General features: G+C 35.3%; 1 protein-coding gene across 14 annotated transcripts in view; it reads right to left on the bottom strand.

Annotated features, from left to right (window-relative positions):
• Positions 1-21,243, bottom strand: part of PCDH9 (protocadherin 9) — a 680,196-nt gene that overhangs the window by 647,909 nt on the left and 11,044 nt on the right. The window contains exon 3 of one of the 14 annotated variants that reach the window (XM_050331431.1): positions 577-20,457. The exons of the other annotated variants lie outside the window; for them this stretch is intronic. Coding sequence (XP_050187388.1) covers positions 20,428-20,457 — 30 coding nt within the window. The 3' untranslated portion in view covers positions 577-20,427. Of the gene's footprint in view, positions 1-576; positions 20,458-21,243 lie in introns of those variants that run through there. 14 annotated transcript variants of the gene reach the window in all.

Here is a 21,243-nt window from a genome sequence, read left to right as displayed (position 1 = left end):
TTTTTCCAGATGGGGAAGGTCAGACACGAAAAAGCAATTGTTATTCCAAGCTTTACAGACCTCAATTACTTCTTTACTCAGGCAAATTCCCCATTGATGCCACCAACCTCAGCAACTGCTGAATCATCCAATAAAATAACTTTAAAAACAAAGATGTGGAGAATAAAAATTAAAGTTTTCAATAGACTTGACTGTGTGCTCTACCAACTGCATTTTTCTCCAACATTGTCATATTTATTTTTGTTTCAATTAGGAGCCATAGAACATACACAAAATACAGTATACATTTTCTCTCACCCTTGAAGTCCAATATAGAGAGTTTCTAGAACCCAGACTGTATCTCCGACAGATATTACAGAAGTGCCAGGAGACATTGTATTCAGTGGAGTAGCAATCCCTAATTTAATGAACATACCTCTGAAATAAATGGAATGAAGTATTTTGTGATATGGCACACCTGATTTAAATCATGATTATCTTAAACACAGATTTACACATATTTGAGGAATGTGGAACTTAGCCAAGGTAACAGTTTAAAAAGATTTGAACAAGAAAATTCAACACAAAGCCTCAACATTGTACAAAACAACTTCTGAAACTTTATTGTGAATTTTAAAGTACATTTAGAAAGGATCTTATCCTTAATATCATTAATTAAAAATAAATTTGAAAGAAATCCACATACTAGTAGTTTAAGCAAAGTTCAGTACAGACTTTTTGAAGTCACAATATATACATTGCATGAGAGTGCAATAAGCTTCTATACATTAGGTATATATTTCTAAAATAAAGAGCTTTGATTTGACATGTGTGAGAGGCATACTGTTTACAATGAAAATGTTTTACAAAATATAGCAAAGGAAAAATGGAATTTAATACATTTTGAACGTACAACTACTTTATACCTTTTTTAGGTAGTTCTTTACTCAAAGTGTACAAAAGCCCATTTTTTAAAGGACACCTGTTTGTTTGCACTGTTCAACACTGATTATAAAGGATAGTTTTAAAGATTCATTACTATACATATCAGTGAATTCAATTCCATAGCCACTACAATGAAGGAAATATTACAGAATCATCAACAGCATCTTCTTCTCTCCTAAACTATGCATAGATAAATACATAGCAATGGTGCCTATTACTACAATAAAAGTGAAACACTTCACCTGATTTTTGCAGCTATTTTTTGCATAAATATAATGCATTGTATATATATATATTAGTTTATTTAACAATCAACTGATTGTTTATTTTAACACTCAGTAACATACAGAAGTACATACACTGCTATCCTTAAGTATTTTCCACTCTGTAGTGGCTCATAAGGTTCAAAAAATCAACACTGTAAATTCATAATTCTCAACCTGGGGGAAGAGTCTCCCTCAGATGGACTGACACTACTTATACAAGTTCAACTGTATTATGAATCCATAGCGTCCACCTCCAAAATACGTAACAAGAGTAATATAGTATACTGTGGCTACTAACTACTGCATAATCATTATATAGGAAATCGTCACATCAAGTGTTTTACATTTATGATTACTCATTACATCATATCATACACAGAGAGAAACTTTCCCAACAGATGGATCTCCTTTTCTACAGTTTTTCATATTTTAGAGGAAAATCATCACACAGTGACAAAGTTATGCCTTAAGAAGTATGAAAAATGTGTTTCCTTTTCAGGATAGAAGAGTGAGCAGTAAACTACTAAATATTTTACCATCAGGACGTAAAATTACATCTTTAAAGAGAAAGTCAAATTTTAGCACTGCAATTAAAGAAACCATGTATTGGGAGTGTGGGACTGTCACTCAAAACTGTGGGAAAAGCATACTAGAAAATTAGTTAGCCAATAATGAATTAAAAGTTGTACTTTCCTTTCAAACAGAGCACAGTAGGGTTATGTGATTTGTGTCCAACCACTCTGCAATGTGTTATCTGAACAGCTCAAAGCATTTGCAAAGGACAAGACAGCTTTGCATTCATTATTGCTGAAATAAAAGGAATATGCTGAAACATGTAATAACCGACGGTGGATTTTTAACCACCACCAAGGATGTCTGGGACATTGAGATCTGCAGAAGAGAGCACATTATTTCTTTTCAGCACATGGGTCAGGTGGACAAAAATCCATTCCTACACAGATTTGCAAAAATCCACCCTACATGGATTTACTTACTGTTTTTTCAGCATAGTTAAAATGAAATGTCTTACATCAAAGAGTCTCACTGCCTTTTCAATATAACTGTCTCTTCTATGGAGAAAAACTACTGTCTGTCTGCAAAACACTACCCATAGCAGTAATCACTTCAGGGACAGACACTGCAATTCAGATGCAATCCACTTTTGGCTGGGCTACTAATCCTGGAACCCCTCTTCGCTTTTTCATTTTAAATGCAGTACTAGGCTTTCAGCTGTCATCCATGTTAACAGCAGGAAGAAATACTAATAATTTTGCAGATCCACGTGATGTTTTTTACTTTTGCTGTCCACTAACCCACCAGAAACTTCACGGTGAAGAGCTATAAAAATATGCATCACAATTTTGCCTAATATACAATGCTAGGAGCGCAGTGTGCCCACTGACTTCAGTCATGCTACACTCGCCTGTCCACCACATGCAGCAGCACGCAGGGTGAGACCTATGAACTGCTGCAGGAGCCTGAAAGGAAGGGAAATGAGAAGTCCCTGGCATGGCTCCTGGAGACAAGACAGGTTTAATGGCATGCTGACAGCCTGTACTTTTAAGACTTCTTAAAAAAAAAAATAAACCACACACACACACACACACACACACACAAAACAAATACAAAAAAACCAAACAAACAAAACCACACCAAAAAACCCCAACAAAACAAAACAAAAAACCACCCCAAAACAAAACCAAACCCCCCCCAAAAAAAACAACTCCAAACAACACCACCACCACCACAAACAAACAATACCCCAAAAACAAAACCAAAAAAACCCAGAAGCTTTACCAGTCAGAAACCTGCCCTGTGCTTCTGTATTAGAGTGTCACTTTAGGTTAAAAAAAAATCTTTTAGCTTACATTATGTGGCACATTTTTTCTCTATTTCTCTTTAAAGACACAAAATAGTCCACCCCTTCCTTTGATATCTTCAAAGAGGATAACTGAAGCCTTCCAGGATCCTTGACAGCTTAAGTATACAGTAGGAATAGTTGACAGATTACATTTGCTTTTCCCAGTGTGCAGAAAGGATGGCTAATGGAATTAATGAATCGTTTGCTGTTCCACTAGTCAAAAGTCCAAATAACAACATGACCTTCAGTCAGTGCTGCTGAAGAAACATTTCCTTAAACAATTCACAATACATGAGATGACCTCACATAGCAACTGTATTTGTGTGATTTCTCTTCTTTAATTTAGTCTTTCTTTTGTAGACCTACATAGGTATATGTTTACCTATTTGCACCAGTTTCTATTTTCCCTAATGTCTGTTTATACCAAACTGAGAGGAAAGGAAAACTAGTATGATGTAAAGGCTAGTTCAGTTGTTAGGAACATAACATAAAGCTAAAACTTCAACTTAAGTCCAAAAAATGCTGCCAAGTTTATATTTTTCTTAGAGAGGTAATGAGCAATGTTTACTATATATATTAAGTTCCTTTTCAAAGAAAAGTTATAGTTTTAAAAGTAAAGATGAATAATGCCCTTATTGCTCTTATTGCTCCTTATTTCAATTTCCTGTAAATCCACTGCCACTAGTATTGGGATTCTTGGTTTAAACCAGTATGAAAAGAAATCAAGCATCTACTAACAAACTTCTGATGTTTCAAACTGCTGATGTTTCATAGTGCTAAACAGTTCATTAAAAAAAATTAATACTTGGTAAGAACTTGGGGCTAAGATTGCTATTGTTGTGTTGAAATGGATTTTTATCAGAAGGATAGAGGGGGTTGTTACCATTAGGTCACCACATGAATGCGACTACAAAACAATTTTTATATGTTTGTTTTCTGGTTGGGGGGGGGGGAACTGCTGAGTTCTAAAGCTGAAAATACTCTTCCTAAACAGGAACTGTATTCCTTAATTATCTTTGGAGAGAAGGGTTGGACTAACCCTACATTTTTAATCTTTTTTAGGATTTAGTTTAGTAGGATAAGAGGTTATAGTGGAGTAAAAAATGATTTAGAGTACAGTGCCTACAATCCACTGATGTTTAATATAGTTGATCATCAAAACACTTAAAAAGATAGTATTAAATGATTTTTGCAGTTGATAACATAAATGTTTATGACAGCCTTAGCTACATAGCTGCATCTGCTTGACTTTCACCCACTTTATTTGAAGACATGTATGTGTAAAGATCAGTAGCAATTGCCAATTTGCCTGATGTACCACAACATTAGGATACAGAAACTGCTAAAGATTCTCCCCCTCAGGTGCAATTTTGTCATACTCCATTAATCCTTTCAATCCTCCCCCAATCCTGTGGACTTGTTATTCAGTAATCCCTTATTGTTGTGGTGAAGGAACATTAGAAAGTCTCTGCTGTCTGCAAGGCAGAAAATTACAATGGTTGTCTATTAAATTTGGCTCTAACCATGCCCACTTGGATCAAGGCTGCTTGTCACAAAAACAAACAGTAGCCATAATGTCAGGACAAATTATCACCAATGTCCAAAATGTCAATTTTAAACTAATTTTGTGTCTCACAGTATTGCCTCTTCAGTACCCAGACAAAGGGGGGAGCCCCGTTCTATTTTTAAGGAGGGAGAGAAAAATCTTAAATCAACACATCACACAGGGTAGCTTCATTCACTTATGCATGTCAGGTTTTCAGTTTTCAACTTCCAACTGGGAACTCTCCCACATGATTGCAACCCATTGTGCAACTGAACAACTTGGCTTTCTTCCACTTGAGTCAGTTAAACAGAGATTACTGGGAGAGTTCTTTTCCAGGGCTGCTCTCGTCAAATACAAGATTCTCTATAAACACCAGCATTTCTCTTTTTAATTCAACATTTTTACACTGCAAAGTAATCTATCTGTCTGGATGCTCTCTTTCTCTCATACACACATGCACGCACATGCACAGATTTCTATCTCTAATCACGTATGTCCCTCTCTTCCCATATAGACAGAAGTCAAATTCATCCACTTTTTTAGGAAAACAAACAAATTAAAAAAAAACAGCCTTTCATCAGCTTGATTAATTTAAACCTATAAAGCTTGGCTTAATTCTACTGACATGAAAAAGTAACAGCTACAAGCTCCCAGCCAGGATTTGTGATTGATTATCTGTGAAGCCTTTAAACAAAAGTTTATTTGTTCATTAGTTGCACTAAGGTCTGTATTTAGTGACATATGCAACCATAATCTTTAATTAAGAATAAATTGACTAAATATTTAGATATTTTAATTCTGAAAAAAAGGGAAATAAATAAGCAAATAAATTAAAAAACAAAAACAAAACCCAAAACAAACTGTGAAAGCTCCACAATCAATCACAAAATAGAATAAAATTTAAAATAATGCTCTTCTTAGGTATCTCACATATTTTTTAGTTGTAACATTTTGCTTCTCAGATCTGACTTGGAAGTATTATACTTTCACTACTATCTCATCCTTCAGAAATCCAGCAAGATCTTATCCTTTCCACTGTAATAATAATTTCAACATTTAAAATACAGTTAGAAATAATCTACAGTAATATCAGCCATGTCTCCTTGCAATGCCGTTGAGAACAGCAGGTTACTCTTACAGTAAAACACTTAGCAAAATGTAATTTCTAACACAAAACTAGAAGGCTCAATGAATTTTATTTAAGAGACCTTAACACATGCTGAGCAATGAAACACATTCAATATCAGACAGAGAAGTCTGACTGAAAAAAAAAAAGGTTTGGATCTGACCCTAGCAGCTCTTTAAAGTTCATACTAGTAGCAGGAGATACCATGTACAGCAAAAAACAAGTCACACAAGTCTGCACTGATGCCTACATTAGCCCAAACTACACTGAAATGTAGACTTTCTCTAAGGAGATGCTGAGGACAGGCCTTCTCATCAGCACATGCAGCATCCAACCATGCCATGACCAACAGTACAAGCCATACTGACGGCAATGAATTTATCTTCTAGCACAGTGCAACAGTTCTACACACCTACACATGGAACTTGTGGTACTTGACAGCTCACTCTCAGTATCAGCATGCTGTTTCCTTGAAATTTTGAAAATGTCTGTCCAGATCCCACAGGACCAAAGGTTCATATAGTTCCAATGCTGAAGACTTTAACATCAATAAACAAACAGTAAAATGCAAATAAACCCGAATGGAATAAGAAGGTGCCTCATGGTCTCTTCCAGTTAGAAACTCTCCTATCATATTCTACGTGATGCCTTTCTAAGATCCCTGCATGTTTGAGTTTTCATTTAGACTATAAACAGCAGGGAGACAGTCAAGGAACTGCTTGCTAAGGAGGAGCCTGGAAGTTATAAACTGTTCATCTCATCTGCCTTCTATCACGCTTTTGTGTAAAGGCATACCTACAGAATATATTCACCTTTGATGTATATATGCCATAGGTCTCTGTGAGAAACTTCACATTGATTTGGACTGAAACTGCACTAGATGTCCAGTTGTAACTTTTGGCACCTGTTTTTATCCTGCAAAATATGTCTTGAAATTAATGAAATGAGATCCTCATTTGTTTTCTTAAACAACGTGATTGTCCAGTACTGGCTGAGGACTTGGTTAACTTCTCAACTTGAAAACGTTAAGTACTTTTGGTTTAGTCATAACAGAAATAATATTGGTCTTTCTAAAAGTTACTTTAGAAAAAAGTAACTTTGAACTTGCTTCCTTGAGCTATTAACTACATACCAGTGCATATTCTTTAGGCAACATAAATAATGTATCTTTGGCTACCATCGTGTCTTTTCTTTAAGATAGAATCCTCAGTATGCTTCAATAAGTATATATAATCCTGTAGATATAAGCACATATATGTACCTGTTTTCATATCTACTATGCATATGCATAGTCACAAGACAACATGATGACTGAATATGCTCCTTGCTTGAATTATTTTAGGCCCAATTAAACTAATGCAACCACAATAACTCAAAAAACTAAACCAGCCAACCAACTAAAATTAATAGAACTAACCAATCAAAATTAATAGAACTAAAGCAAGCAGCTAAAAAATACAATTCACTATTATACACTTAGAGAATCACGACTTTGAGATGGTGACACAGTATGAAATTTGATCAAAGAGGCCAGTTCATAGTTTTCCTTGCACAAATACCACATTCATAGCTGTTAAAAGTTTTAAGACAGTGTGGCTGATCTCTTGCAGGTTTTGTTTTGGTGTTGGTTTGTTTAGAGTTTTTTTCAGATTAACTACCGTCATCACTGTTTCCATTTAAAACATTCTAACCTCTAGATTAAATCATCTTTCAAATAAAATAGCAGACAACACCCTTAGGATTTAATTCAGTGATTCTTACGAGAACAACGTGAGGCAAAAGTGAAGGCTTTTCAAAAGCACTTCATATCAATTGTAAAATTCCCATGGATTTTAATTGAAGTCTTTTGCTAACTCTAAACTGTTCTGATAAAAATTTAATTCCCCACGAATTTAAGATTCAGTTACGTTGAGCACAGAAGCCAGTGCAACTACTTGTGGATCAAATGTTACACATAGCTGAGTTTTCAAAAAACAAGCAGGTAAAGCTATTGCTGTTACCTTAGGAAGTGGAAGAGGCATTGTAAAGTAATGATGATCATCTTCAAACAAATAAAGGGAAAGTCAAATCAGGGAGCAGTTTAATGTTCACCTTTGACAGGAGAAAGATATTCATTCCAGCTGTTTCCATTTTTAAATGATGATTTTCTCTACAGTGTGTCAAAGCCAGGCAATTTTCTTCAGAGAAGTGTTTCTATTCTCTTAACTCGGTAAGAACTATATGCTTCTTATTGGTCTGCTGCACCGTGGGGATGGGATAAAATATGAAAGCAAGAATCTCTTTATTTTAGCTTGGAAAATTAACTGTTAAGCTCAGTGGAAGCAGACAACGGTGGCATTTAGATATTGCTAATTTAATATCAAACCAAAGCAGAGGAACTTCTTGGAGTAACAGAGACCAAAGGGAACACAAAATTGTACCTGAATTATTTCTGAGTCAATTCCGATAAAAGCAGAACTTTCTTTTATACTCAAATGGATTACACGTTTCCTTTTATAATATGCACATTGTTCACAGTTTTCAAAGATAATCTAACAAACAACAACTGCTAAGAAAGAAAGAATGCTTCTTTCTTGCACATTAAAGTGTGAGGTCATCTAAAGATGAGGCCTGGACTGCTCTTTAAAAGGCAGATTGTTGGACAGATCTTCACTTAATATGAAATAGCTCTATTAAGTTTACTGTTCAATTATAATGTAATGTAACTATCATTGCAATTTGCTTACATTTCCATATGTTAATAAAATAACACAACTTACAGATTTTGTGCTTTGCTTTGTTTTGACTGCTTTTAATTGCTTGGATTTTCTTTAATTATAAAGAGTGTATTTTGAGGGGATAAATTCTCCCTTGTGCTGTCAGACCCGGCTAATCATTTCCTACTTAGACACATTTCTAAAGACCTAAGATTTTGCTTGAAAAGAGGCTTAGAAGCAATTGTTTTGTGTTCATTAATCCATAAACATTTGATTTCTAATCAGATTGCCAGCAGACATAACCTCTTTGCATTGCTACAACAGAGACTTGATTTGATTAATCAAACAGCTCTGATTCACTGAATTGTCTCCAGAATGGCTGTCCCTGACAATAGTATGCAAATAGCTGCTGATGTGGTATTGGCATCCCAGCTTTCTAAACCTGCCACGTTTTCCTCCATGAAAACATCAACATTTTATATCTATTTCAACAACTTTTCTACATAAGGAATACTATATCTGATGCACATAGTTTTTAATCAATGTTCTATTATTTGTTTTGAAAATAAACATCATCTTTAAGATGTTATTTCTACATACATCATTTTACCCTTCACTGAAATAGCAAAATGGTATTTCTCCATTCTAAAACACTTTTAAATTTAGACAAACAATGTATAATTCTTTTATTTTATTTTTAGGAGCTATGCAACATTATATTTCATATAAGTATTTTTGCCTGTTCTGTTTGAAATAGCTCTCATTTATACAGAATACACTAGTTTAGGGAAGGGGAAATCTTTATAGCTTATGATTCCAAAACCAAATAGGCTAATTGAGCCTACATAGGTAATGCTATTGATAAAACAGGACAAGCCAGTAACATGCAACCGATATATGATTCACTGCATAACAAGTAATAGTTACTCTGTGGGAGTATTTGCTCATTCTCCTTCAAAATAAAGCAAAGGTGAAAAAAAAAGTAAGCCTGCAGTCAGGGTAAGAAAGAGAAAAGAAGTAATATACTGTTGATACCTTTGGTTAGATAATAGGAACATAAGCCAAAGTGCCTTAAAAGAGGCAGAAAAGCTAAGCCTGTTGCCTCAGGAAAAAAAAAAAAAAAAACCAAAACCCACAAAAAACCACGCAGGAGTCACAAAACAGAAATCAATAGATTTCTAAAAAGTAAAGTGACAGTTCCCAAGCCCCAGAAAAAAACTTTATGGACTTCAAAGTTCAACAAGAATCATGGACAGAAGGCTTCAGGAGAAGAAATAAAAATTGTGATGGAAGCAAGTATCTATTTTTGTCCTACATCTATTAAATACTACAGTTCCCAAGTGACAGCTGATGCAACCAACTGGTTCACCCTGCTGGTTGACCCTGAGGAGCATGATGTAACTACCCATTGACAAAGACCTGTCTGAACCTACCAAGATGATTGCTTCACAAGAAAACATATTCTCAATTTAAATGGTCAGTTCTTTAGTATTGTGTTAAATAATTTCAGTAGCTGAGAACAGGCAAGAAACCTCAGCCATCCTATAACGACTCTGCCAAAGTGCAGACTGGTTAGATTACGTTATTCCTCATTTTCTGTTTGAAACAATCTGTTTCTTCTTATGATTCAGAGAACTGAAGGACAGACCTTCTGGTATGATCTTGGACTAAACTCACCATATTGTTTTGGTATGCTTCTTAACAAGTATTTCTGTATATTAAACCGAGTACTGTCACTACTCCTGTGAGATAAATTAGTTTACAAGCATTCAGTGTACATGCAGTCTCCCCTTATTCAACATGTGATAAGACTATAAATCATTCATGGAGTTACTGACAATGTATTTATGTTTCATAATTTATATGTATTAACATCAAAAATATGTATATTAGTATTTGAACCAGTAATTGTTTATGATTTGTGCTAGATTTTTCTTGCTGAAGTTTTATGTATTTACAGCATTTTGAATCGCAGTGTGTGTATTCAACAGTAATTGCTTAAAAATTACAGAACAGTTGGTGATTTCTATTCAAATTTTTGGCAGAGATTTAAGTCTCAGTACAAGTGAAAAAAAAATCTTCATTTGTTTTAGAAATAAAAAGTCCAACTCTATTGATTATTAAACTGGTAGAAATATGAGTAATTTTCCCAGAGAAAAGGAAGCAAAATGAGAGGAAAAAAGGACAAAAGAGTTTTGAGAAAGAGGTGCAAGACCTCTCCACAACTCCCGAGGTAGCAAGCCTTCCTACATTAGCAATCTTGATTCAAAACCGGGCTGTGGTCAAGAGTGAAACTTCCTTTAGACTTCCAGCTACTCTCAACTGGACTTTTTCCCAGCATGCAGATTAGTATAATACCCTGTCTGTGTTAAAAGAAAGGTCTATGATTCAAAACAGCAGGAGCACTGAAGTCAGAACAGAGTTGCCTGACAGAACTGAATAAGGAAGTCTGAACGCTGCATTTATTTATTTTTGTTTTTATAACAGGAAAGACGTGCCCCATCATACTCTTGTATTCATTCCAAGCATCTATCACCTGACTTTGTAAATGATGTTACATTACTGGGAGATGATTCTCAACCTAAGCTTAAAATAAGGACTTTCAACTTGATTGAAATGCAAAGACAAAATACTGCATTCCTTTCCAAGTTGAGCTTTTATTTAATGTGCCAGACTAAGAAGCTTGCTCTACTTTACTGGATCAGAGTCAACACAGTTTGTCCAAGAAACTCAAGAGATAAGGGGGAAATAGGTCTTAATCAGGCAGAATTCTCGATAAAATTAATGAGAACTTTGCCTAAGTATGTTCTGCAGAATTTTTAACAGTACTTTTGCCTCAGCTAAGTCTGAAAAAGTGGACTGCTGCTTTTGTACCTATACTTTGGGACAGCTAACTCAGTCCAGAAGGAAATAAAAACAAACTTCTCCCTTTCTGATGTCTGTTTTTATTAAGCTTTGAACAACTAGGAATCTCCTGAAGAAAATTCACACAGCAAGTTGGAACAGCATAACAGGAAGCTCCAGTGGGTTTGGATTAAGTATAATGCATCTCACCATTGTGCTAAACTACTTAAAAATACCACAGATCCCCGGACTAGAAACGTGATTATTTTGTCCCTTGTGATTAGAAGATAACAAGACTTATTTTATAACTGTACAAGTTCCTGTTAAGGGCACAGATTATCAAAACAACTACACTTGGAAGTATTTTATTCCTTAAAAGAGTGGATGTAACCTGACTTGCATATTCAACTGTTTTCATCAATATATGCCTCAGTCTTTTTCTGTAAATCTCAAGGTGTCCTGCTGTTCTTAAGATATTAAAATATTGCAGACACTAAAAACTGAAACTCAATTTACATAGCTCAGAAATTTTATTCCAGAAATGTTTATCTTTAGACAATACCTAAAAAATGCTGTTTATATGCAGAAGTAGCTCAAAAGTAGGCCATGACAGAAAGTGTCCATGTAGTATCAGAGAATGTGCTTACAACTACACACTGCAGGTCACCCTGTAGAAAAAGTAACTCAAGAAGTCAAGAAGTCAACATATTACGTACACAGCTAGAGTAGGGCTATGCTTATAAAAGCATCAGAGAAGCAACTCAATAGTAAAGCTGGTAATTGTGGAGAGGGACTGATCTTTAGCTTCCCTAATTCTTGCTATTTAAAGTGAATTAATGTTTCTTATTAAAAACCAGATATTATAGAAGAAGCTGCAAGAGAAGGACAGGTGCCATAGGAAGGAAAAAAGAGTCTTACAGATCTTTGAGTCTCCTGCTGCCTGTTTGTGGGAGGAAGAAAAAGGGATTATTGCACAAACATGAGGAGACAGATTCAATTCTTGATTATAAGCAAAACCACCACTAAAATAGCTGTAATTTCACAAATGTGAAATGAATGGATGTGAAATAAGAATTGGGTTGAGACAGCCTTTACTTAGAGACTACTACATGCAGCCCTAACCCAAAAAAATAATAATAATTTAAAAAATTAACTTGGGAGTAAATTATATTGGAATCTTTTTGGCCTTTGTCCATGACTATAAAATGGCATTAATATAAATGTGACTCAGACTTGCGATCCCTGGTCACTTCTGCAGCCAAGAGCCTAAGTATATGAAATCTCCTTGGCTCTGCTAAAACACTAGTGCTAAATTCTGGGAAATGATAACACTGATTCATCTCAAAACAGTCTATATATAACAGCAAAACTAGGCACACATAAAATTATGCACTGTCTTGCCCCAAGGTAAGCAACATATTCCTAGTAGAAGGAAGAATGCTATTTTCATTCCCTGCAATCATGTGATAAATAGCTGTAGGGCAGATTCAGCAAGATCTCGAAGGTTATGATTTTACAATATAATGAATGTATGTCTAGCTCTCTGCTACGTGAAAAAGCAGCAAAACAAAGGAGAACTTGTCAGTATTTTGCTTATGGCAGAAATCAGACATTGTCCAGAACCCTCTATGAGACACACTGCTACCTTCTTAACTAGTTTGATTATAACATTGACTCCAATACTTCAACAGTTTAGCTTTCCAGCATATGGCATAATTGGAAGCAGCAGCCAGCAGGTATCACATAGGAATGGGAAATGTCTCACACTGAGTAACTACTGACTCTATCAAATACGTGGTCTTGTAGGTAGGTTTTTTCGGGGAAAAGAATAATAAATTAAAAAAGTATATTGGAAAGGAGAGGATGGGTTGAGCATCTGTGCAGTATATGAAGAAAGCAAATTACCTAGAAAGTTCAGAAGTAGAAAATACCAAAAAATGTCATTCAGTTTAGTTCAAAAATAAAGAGATGAGGCAACACTATACAAACATTTTAAGATGTATAAAACAACTGTTTACATAGGTTAGTTATCTAAAATGAACAGCAAATCTTATAGGTGTTTTTTAACGCAATGGTAACCCATCAGTTGACAGCAACCCAAACCTATGGACAGTTTCAGGAGACACTTTAACAAAGGTGGGAGACACACACTGAAAACTGCATTCTTAGGAGCAGGTAGACTCAAACTACTCAAACTACTGCACAAATGTTTTATTCTGATCCTGCTTCCTATAAAACATTGCATCTTTCAGAAGTAAAAGTTTAATATAGGCACATCTATACCATCACCATCATGAGGTAAAGGCCTGTGTTGAATTAATGTTTGATTTTGATGATTCATATTACTCCTCATGGGGGATACTGAGTTATAGCCACTGTATACAGCCACAATCATTATTGCAATCATGCATACTCTGCAAAACAGTAGTACCAATGCCTCAGAGCTTCTTGGATTTTTGAACTTTTGTAGAACATTGAAAAGTTATGAAAATGCATTGGAATTATACCAGACAGTGATGCAAGACTGGCAGGAACTCTTAGGCGTACCTCTGCTAATATTGCCAGGATTTTATGAGAAAGTTCAAGGACTTTAATTCAGCCACAGGACTAAATTAAATTATTTTGCCAGACAGTAGGACAGAGACTCACTTTGCATCACTTTAGAAGTCTTCAAGGACCTAGAATAAGTATATATAATTCATATCCTCAAAGGCATCTCATTGCAAGATAGTGTAAAAGGCAGCATAAAATCCTGCTAATTATAAGGTATTGTAGTTTCACGTGTACATAGCCAGTAGAAATCAACCCCAGGTGTACTGTTTGGGGCTGACCTCAACCAGCTACATCAAGCTACATCAAGGTACAAATACCTGCTTCTTGTCTCCACAAGGATTTTACATTTAGACAGATACCTCACAATAGCAATGTTGATGTAAAACGCACCTTTTCTTTTTCAGTGAAGACAGAATCCTAACAAAAATGAGAAAAAGGCACATCATGTTTAAAGAGTAATGAGCTCACAGCACAGTCCAAATGTAAATGAGATTAGGTTCACTTCAGTCAATTGCATTGTGCAGAATAAGACAAAAACAGAATTTCTCCCTTTGTATTTTAAAAGATTTCTAAGAGCAGCAACATTTACAGGGCAAAATGTCAAACATATTGGCTTCACAGATAAAAAAAGCCGTATGATTTTTTTGTGTTTACAAGATTGCATCTTCTGGGGCGCGAGTTAATGCACTTTGTGAAAGCTACTATGCCGTGCCTTATAAGCTTCAGCAGGATGTGGTGGTGGTTCAAATTTCCTGACAGAATGCTAACTTATCTTTGCTATTGAAAAAACTAATGAGGTGGTAAATAGTTGCAGAGCTGTGTTACATGCAGCGATATGCAGGTTTTTCAGGTTTTTCATTATCTGTGTAACTGTATAGATGTAAAGGTAATGAAAACCCAAACAAGCAGCAAAAGCTTAAGGCTTTAAAGCTTCAATAGAATTGTGTCAGAGTTTTCTAACAGAAATATGATAAATTTAAGCAACCCCAAAACACCGCCTCGATACTTCAGCTAGGGCTTTCTGCTAGGTCTAAGGTCTCATGAGTAGCACTTAGGTGAAGATCACAATTAAGCTAACATAGGCAATTTATTCTCATGCTGGTTTTATTCTAGCAAGGCAATGGCATAATGTTAAGCACTCTTAAGGATCTCTTTGTTAGACTTGTTGCCTATGGCTTTTAACTGAAGGTGCTATCACAGCATCCCTATCAGACTCCAAATGTCATGAGCAGCAGAAAGCAAGAACATACAGTGCAGAGGGCTCTCTTGACCCCCAACTATCTTTACTGAGGACAGCAGGATGTAAGATATAACACTTTTCAGTAGCTAGAGGCTTAGTGAAATGAACTTCCACAATACTGAATACAACTAAGGCTGGTATTTAGCACTAGGACACAAAAATCTTAAAAAATACCAAGGGTGAGATAGTGAATACAGAACGTTTTTTAATGTGGTCACCACTGATCCGAAGAATGAAAGTTCTGAAATTGGAATTACTTCTGTGACATATTTATGACAGATAAAAATCAGAGATGACAACAAGAAGTACTTTGTCTGGAGGTGATCTGCACCATCTATAAAGCTTCAGCAGGCCTTGAATGAAACTGCTCTGCTGAAAAGTGCTCAGCACGCTGCTTTAAACCAGCAGACTCAAGGATCACTGACTATCTGTATATCACAGCAGCACTGCCAGCTTTCTTATTAAAAGAGTAAGTTTTCCTACAAGTCCAGTCATCTTTTAACCATTTTGAAATGTAAAGATATATGAGTGTTTTCATCTCTTATCCCAACCTCACTTTCAAATTGCTGAATTCAAGAAGCACTATTGAGTTACTGAGTTGCAATGTCCACTGTTCTGCTTTGTAATTTCCATTTTTTGTTGTTTTCAGAATCAATTTTCTATCATAAGTCTGTGAGATACCACACCTATTACAAATTGTGAATTTATTATGCCATATGAAAGAAAAGTATGAATGATCTTATATAGAGAAAAGAAAAAAATCAAGTAAAACATATATTAAATTATTATTCTGTCAACTTGTTTCAACTACAATAGATACAGGATGGTTACAAAAACAGATGGTGAAATGCAGGAAGCTAGCTGGTACTACTGTATTGCCCAGTACTTCAGCAGCTGTAGGTGAAGATATATGAAGATGATTAGTTGTGTATGTCTATAATGGAGATACTAACTGGTATGAAGGAAAATTATTCATAAAAACCATTATACCATATGAAACTAGTTTAACTCCGCTATTGTGCACATTTAGGATGCCTATATAGTGTCAAATACAAGTAAATCAGATTCGGTCAGTATTAAAATGCAAGTGCGTAACACTACAAAATCAACCACCTCTGTCCTCCCTATACCTGCTTTTAGACCTTACAAGTCCACCAAATTAAACATACTTCAGATTTTGAGATGCAGCTTAGGGCTAATACATTTACTACCTCCAATTATAACAAGGAGCTGTCCCAGCTAACATGTCTGCAAATCCATGGTTTGAAGTTAGGCCCTAGTTTCTCTTCTGCCAAACGTTCAGCTCAGTTTTGCAATCCAAATTTAGTATGCCACCAAGCTAGAGAAAGAAAACATATGTTACATACTGCAGGAAGGGATTTTCTTCTCAGATTTGTGTTAATAAGTATAATTAATTCTATTTTGATTCTTTTAAAGCTACTGGAACAAGACACAGCAAGAAACTATCTAGTTCAGCAAGTGTTTTACTTCCCATATTATGCTTCTATCCAGATACTCTTCCACACGCTTCAAATCTTTGAATCTTAAAGAAGCCAGTTGGTTCATTAAAAGTCCTTGTGGGGACTTATAAGTCAGGTGTACTAGAACAGATCGAACATAAAATGTGCCACTTCTTTACTGTGGTACTGTTCATTTGAGGAGAAAAGTCAGATTTCTAATATGTGCATAAATATGTTTTACGAAAATAAGTGTCCTCAGAGAATAAAAGAAGAGATTAAAAAGAGAAACCAGAAAGGACAGAGACAGTATCTCATAAAGGAAGGCGATGTATTTAAGCATCAGACAAATGACACTACTTTCCATATCATTTATAGTGGAAGCTTGAAGACTAAAATATTCCACAAGCCATTAGTTTCTTGGTATTCTGTGACAGATTAGAATATTTCTTAATGAACTCCTAAAGCACAGAAGAAGGCCAAAGCCTAGATTTCAGCAAATCTGAGTACCAGTGAAATCCAGAGATGTTCATTGGGGATGCTACCAATAGACACATCACAAAAGTATAAAAGTGCATCAGTTCCTCAAAACTCCCAAGAAGTACCTATGATTTTGCCAATTTCTTAGTCCAGAATTTGAAAAATCACATTAAGAAACTAAAGTTCTGATTCTCCCCCAGTGAAACAGATCAGAAAACTAAAAATATTACAAGATTCATATTATTTACTGAAGGTTTTGGACCACCTCTTTGCATGGAGGCAATTTGAAAGCTTACACAGCCCACTCAGAAGTGGTCCTGCTCTACTAGCTAAATACTGCATGACTTTTGTTTCAATGCTTTAATACTAAAGCAAGGATGAAGAATAACAAAACTAAGTGCATTTAAATCCCATTCATGCAACGTATTTTCATCTCACTCACATGACTGATGTTCACACAATTCACACAGGTAGTCACCTGCAGCTTCACTAACCAGCTGGATTGTACCAGTACTCTCAATAGAATGCGCATGAGTAGCCATGACAAACAGGATTCAGGTGAATCATGGATGGCTTCCCTTCACTATATGCATGTTCATCATCTGCTTCCACAGTATAGACAAACACTGCCGTTTTTAAGTTTGAGGAAGAAAAAAGATGTTGTAAAATAAAAATAAAATGCCAATCACAGCAGTGGATCACCTATGTTGTCTCATTTTGTACTTCTGCTGATTGACGACCTGGCGCTCTTGTAGAATACAAAGGAAAAAAAAATCAAGCATTCATTTCAAACTGAAATATTTGACAGATGTAACAGCTTTCTGCAATGAAAGTGATGAAATCTCAAACAGCAAAGTCCATCTCCTGTACAGTACAGAGATTAAATTTGAACAGGAAAGGTTTACTGTCTTTAGACAGATGCAGATTTCATTTGCTGGTTTTGGGGGGGTGGTGTGTGTGTGTGTGTGTTTTGTTTGTTATTTATTTATCTGGCAGTTGGGAGATAACTAGGGCTTTGCAACTTGTACACTGCCTACCTCCTGCTGCTCTAGATGCCACAAACTTCAGTATGATGCATATTTCAGGGTACTGTTGTCATAAACTGAAAGTAATTTCAAATTTTCTTACTGGTAGCACTAGCTGGTAAAGTCACTGACATTTTGACCTGTACTTTTGCAATGGTGAAACTGAAATCTGACAACTAACTGAAGATTCATACTGGTATAGACACATGGCTACAGAGAGGTAGAAGAAACATTTTTACACTATAATGTGAATGGCCTGTACTTATGTTCACAGAACAAGGTACCAAGGAAAACGAAGTGCGAGAGAAACAGAAATACTTGGAACAGCTTCAAAACAAAGTAAGTGTTGTTTCATTGCACCATCTTCTAAAATAGATAGCTGATGGCCAGATAACATTTTAATAAAAAGTCAGCAAGAATCCTTCTGTTGACTTGGGAGCCTTTGAATTTGAGCCATAATCTAAAGAAGACTTTCTCAAAGGAAACTGTGTACATTATACATTTTTTTTCCCATATGCACTATTCAAATATTATCTTCACTTAAAGAAATATATAACCTTAAAACCTGTCTCTTGACTTCAGTGAGAAAACTGGATAATGAAGAATATGGATCACCCTGAATCATACTCTTCACTGGATGTGGGATATATTCACCCAACTGTGTTCATCAGCTTTGGCAACCAGATTAAACCACTGTATTTTCTTCAGGGTGGAGTAAATCATGAACCCAGTTTAGCAGATTAGATTTGATATACAATTATAATTCTGGCAAGGTGAATCCCACCATAATGTCAACAGAAGAAAAATGTGTGCACAGGCACTACAAACTAAGTATACTGGTGAAAACTGTACAGATTATACTTTTTGTGAACATACTTTACAGAAATAAGGCCAGATCCACAGTCAGAGGTTGGGCATCTGAAGTAACCACAATGTTCAGATATATTCATTACATATTGCAAGAAGAGGGACCGGCATAACAACAGTATTCCCAAAGCCTACACCACTGAATGTAAAGCCACTAAAACCACAAGTCAAATATCACTCCCTTTTGGGCTCTGCATCCTATTCTACACAGGAAGCAGGTGTTCTCTTAAAATTCATTACTCTGCACCCTTTTCTGGAGTTCAGGACCCCTTCCTGCAATACCAAACTTCCGTGAAAACTTTCTTCGAAAAAATACTGGTAAGAGAAGATAGAACTCAGCAGTGAAAGCATTTCACCATGAAGTTCAGTAGCAAATTCTTTATTGCTCTTAAGAAATCTCAATGAAAACTCTCTATAACAATTTGATATATAGGTCATAAATAAGAGACATATGTATCCTAATGAACCTTTACATCAGAAACACAATTGTCTTCATAACCTTATGTGCTTTGAAGAAGCACAGACAATGAGACAGAAATTTGCATCTATTTGGTTTAGCCATTTAAGAGCTACTACTGCTACCCACCAATCAAGAAGAGGTTGTAGGAATGGCAAATATTATTTTACAAGTGAAATGCAGTCTTCCTCTTTTTTTGGTGTTTCAAAGGTTGTATGATCTTGGAAGGCATAGGCTAAATTAGTTCAATTTGATGGAAAATTCAAGAATTTTTAACAATTAAGAAAATTAGTAATTAAGAAAATCAACCACAGAATTTTCTTACTAGCAACACATGAAAGCTTAGGAGGTACTAAGAACATCCTGCAGAATTACAAATAAAGTAGCTGTATCTAACAATTTGAATGGAAGGAATGAGAGCAAATGAATGAATATCGGTTTCAGGCAACAGAGTGTTTTACACATCAATAACAACACCTCCCCTTTTTCAACTATCAGCCAGTGAGAATATTTAATTTAATTTATTTGACTGGGTAGATGTTGCTTTTTTAAAATTTTACCTAGATCTTGTTTCTGTGAACCTGGGGGAGGAAACAAAGGAAGGAAGAAAAATGTGACAGCTGATCCTCCACATTTTATTAAATTAAGCTAAAAGTAAAATTATTTTTAATTAATTTCATTACTGAATAATTTTAAATATTTTTTAGATTTTGGAAATATTATCTAAACATCATCCTTTTGCTTTTATAAAGAAGTTAATATCAGAAAGGGCTGCAGATGGCATAAATCAGGAGATTTACTCCAGCTTTGTTTTAGCTTCCAATGCTGAACTGTTACTCTAAAAAAAGGCTCCTTATATTCCTCTTGTAACAAGAAGTGTGCATATTACAAACAACTTTGAAGTAATAATATTCATATTTACGCACAAAAAGTTCAGTGTGACATTTCACAAAAGAAATGGCAAAGCTACAACATCAGGTCATAAGAAACTGCAGATTCTACATGCCAACAAATCCTGACAAATGCTCTGTTACTCAGTTTTCTCTCTGTGCAACAGAAGATGCAGGACAACCCATGCCAAGACTTCAAAACAAATCTCCCCCGTAACTCACTAGCTGCAAAAGAAACAAGAAGAAGAAACAACGAATGGATAACTTTTGAGACTGGTACAATTTAGACTCCTCACTATGACTACAAATCACTACAAACTACCTTTCTCTGTATTATCACATATAATGCTGGGTACACACAAACCCCAAACGCTAAATTGAGAATGCAGGCCAAATCATTCCAAGACTTGACATTCCAGATATTTTAGTAAGATCAATATGAATTTTGTATCAAATTTATAGTAGTCCCTATCTTTTCCTGAATCCCAGTGGTTCCAGGAATAATCTACACATGGTTTTGTATGGCTACAACAATGTTGCTATTCAGAACAATTCATTTATTTATTTATTTGAAATTTTCATTATTGTATGACCAATGAAAAAGTGTAGCAATATCAATTTGACGTGTCTTCTATCAGAAATATCTTATTTCTGCCTCAAGAGAGAGTTTATAGCTGACTAGAAAACAATCCATTACAACAAAATTATTTCGGCTCTATCAGAAAGAACTTTTTTGCATACTATTTTAATTATAAAGGAACATTTAAAATGATATGCATTTTCTGCCTATACAAGCCCTTAAAATCTCAGGCAAGATGCTAAACCCCCTTACATTTCAAATGTCTTTCTAAAAGATGCCAACAGAAACAAACAAAAGATGTCCTTCTCCCAGTAAAATATGATAGTATGAATTCATTTCTTATCTACAGACTGTGAAATCTTTTTCCACTCAGTGGAATGTTATCTCATGTAAACCAGAAATGAACTGACCAAGTGCCCACATCAGTGTAT

Source organism: Myiozetetes cayanensis, unplaced genomic scaffold, assembly GCF_022539395.1.
Source record: "Myiozetetes cayanensis isolate MyiCay16 unplaced genomic scaffold, myiCay2020 scf5-8, whole genome shotgun sequence".
Lineage (NCBI taxonomy): Eukaryota > Metazoa > Chordata > Aves > Passeriformes > Tyrannidae > Myiozetetes > Myiozetetes cayanensis.
This window is presented reverse-complemented; position numbering and strand designations above follow the sequence as displayed.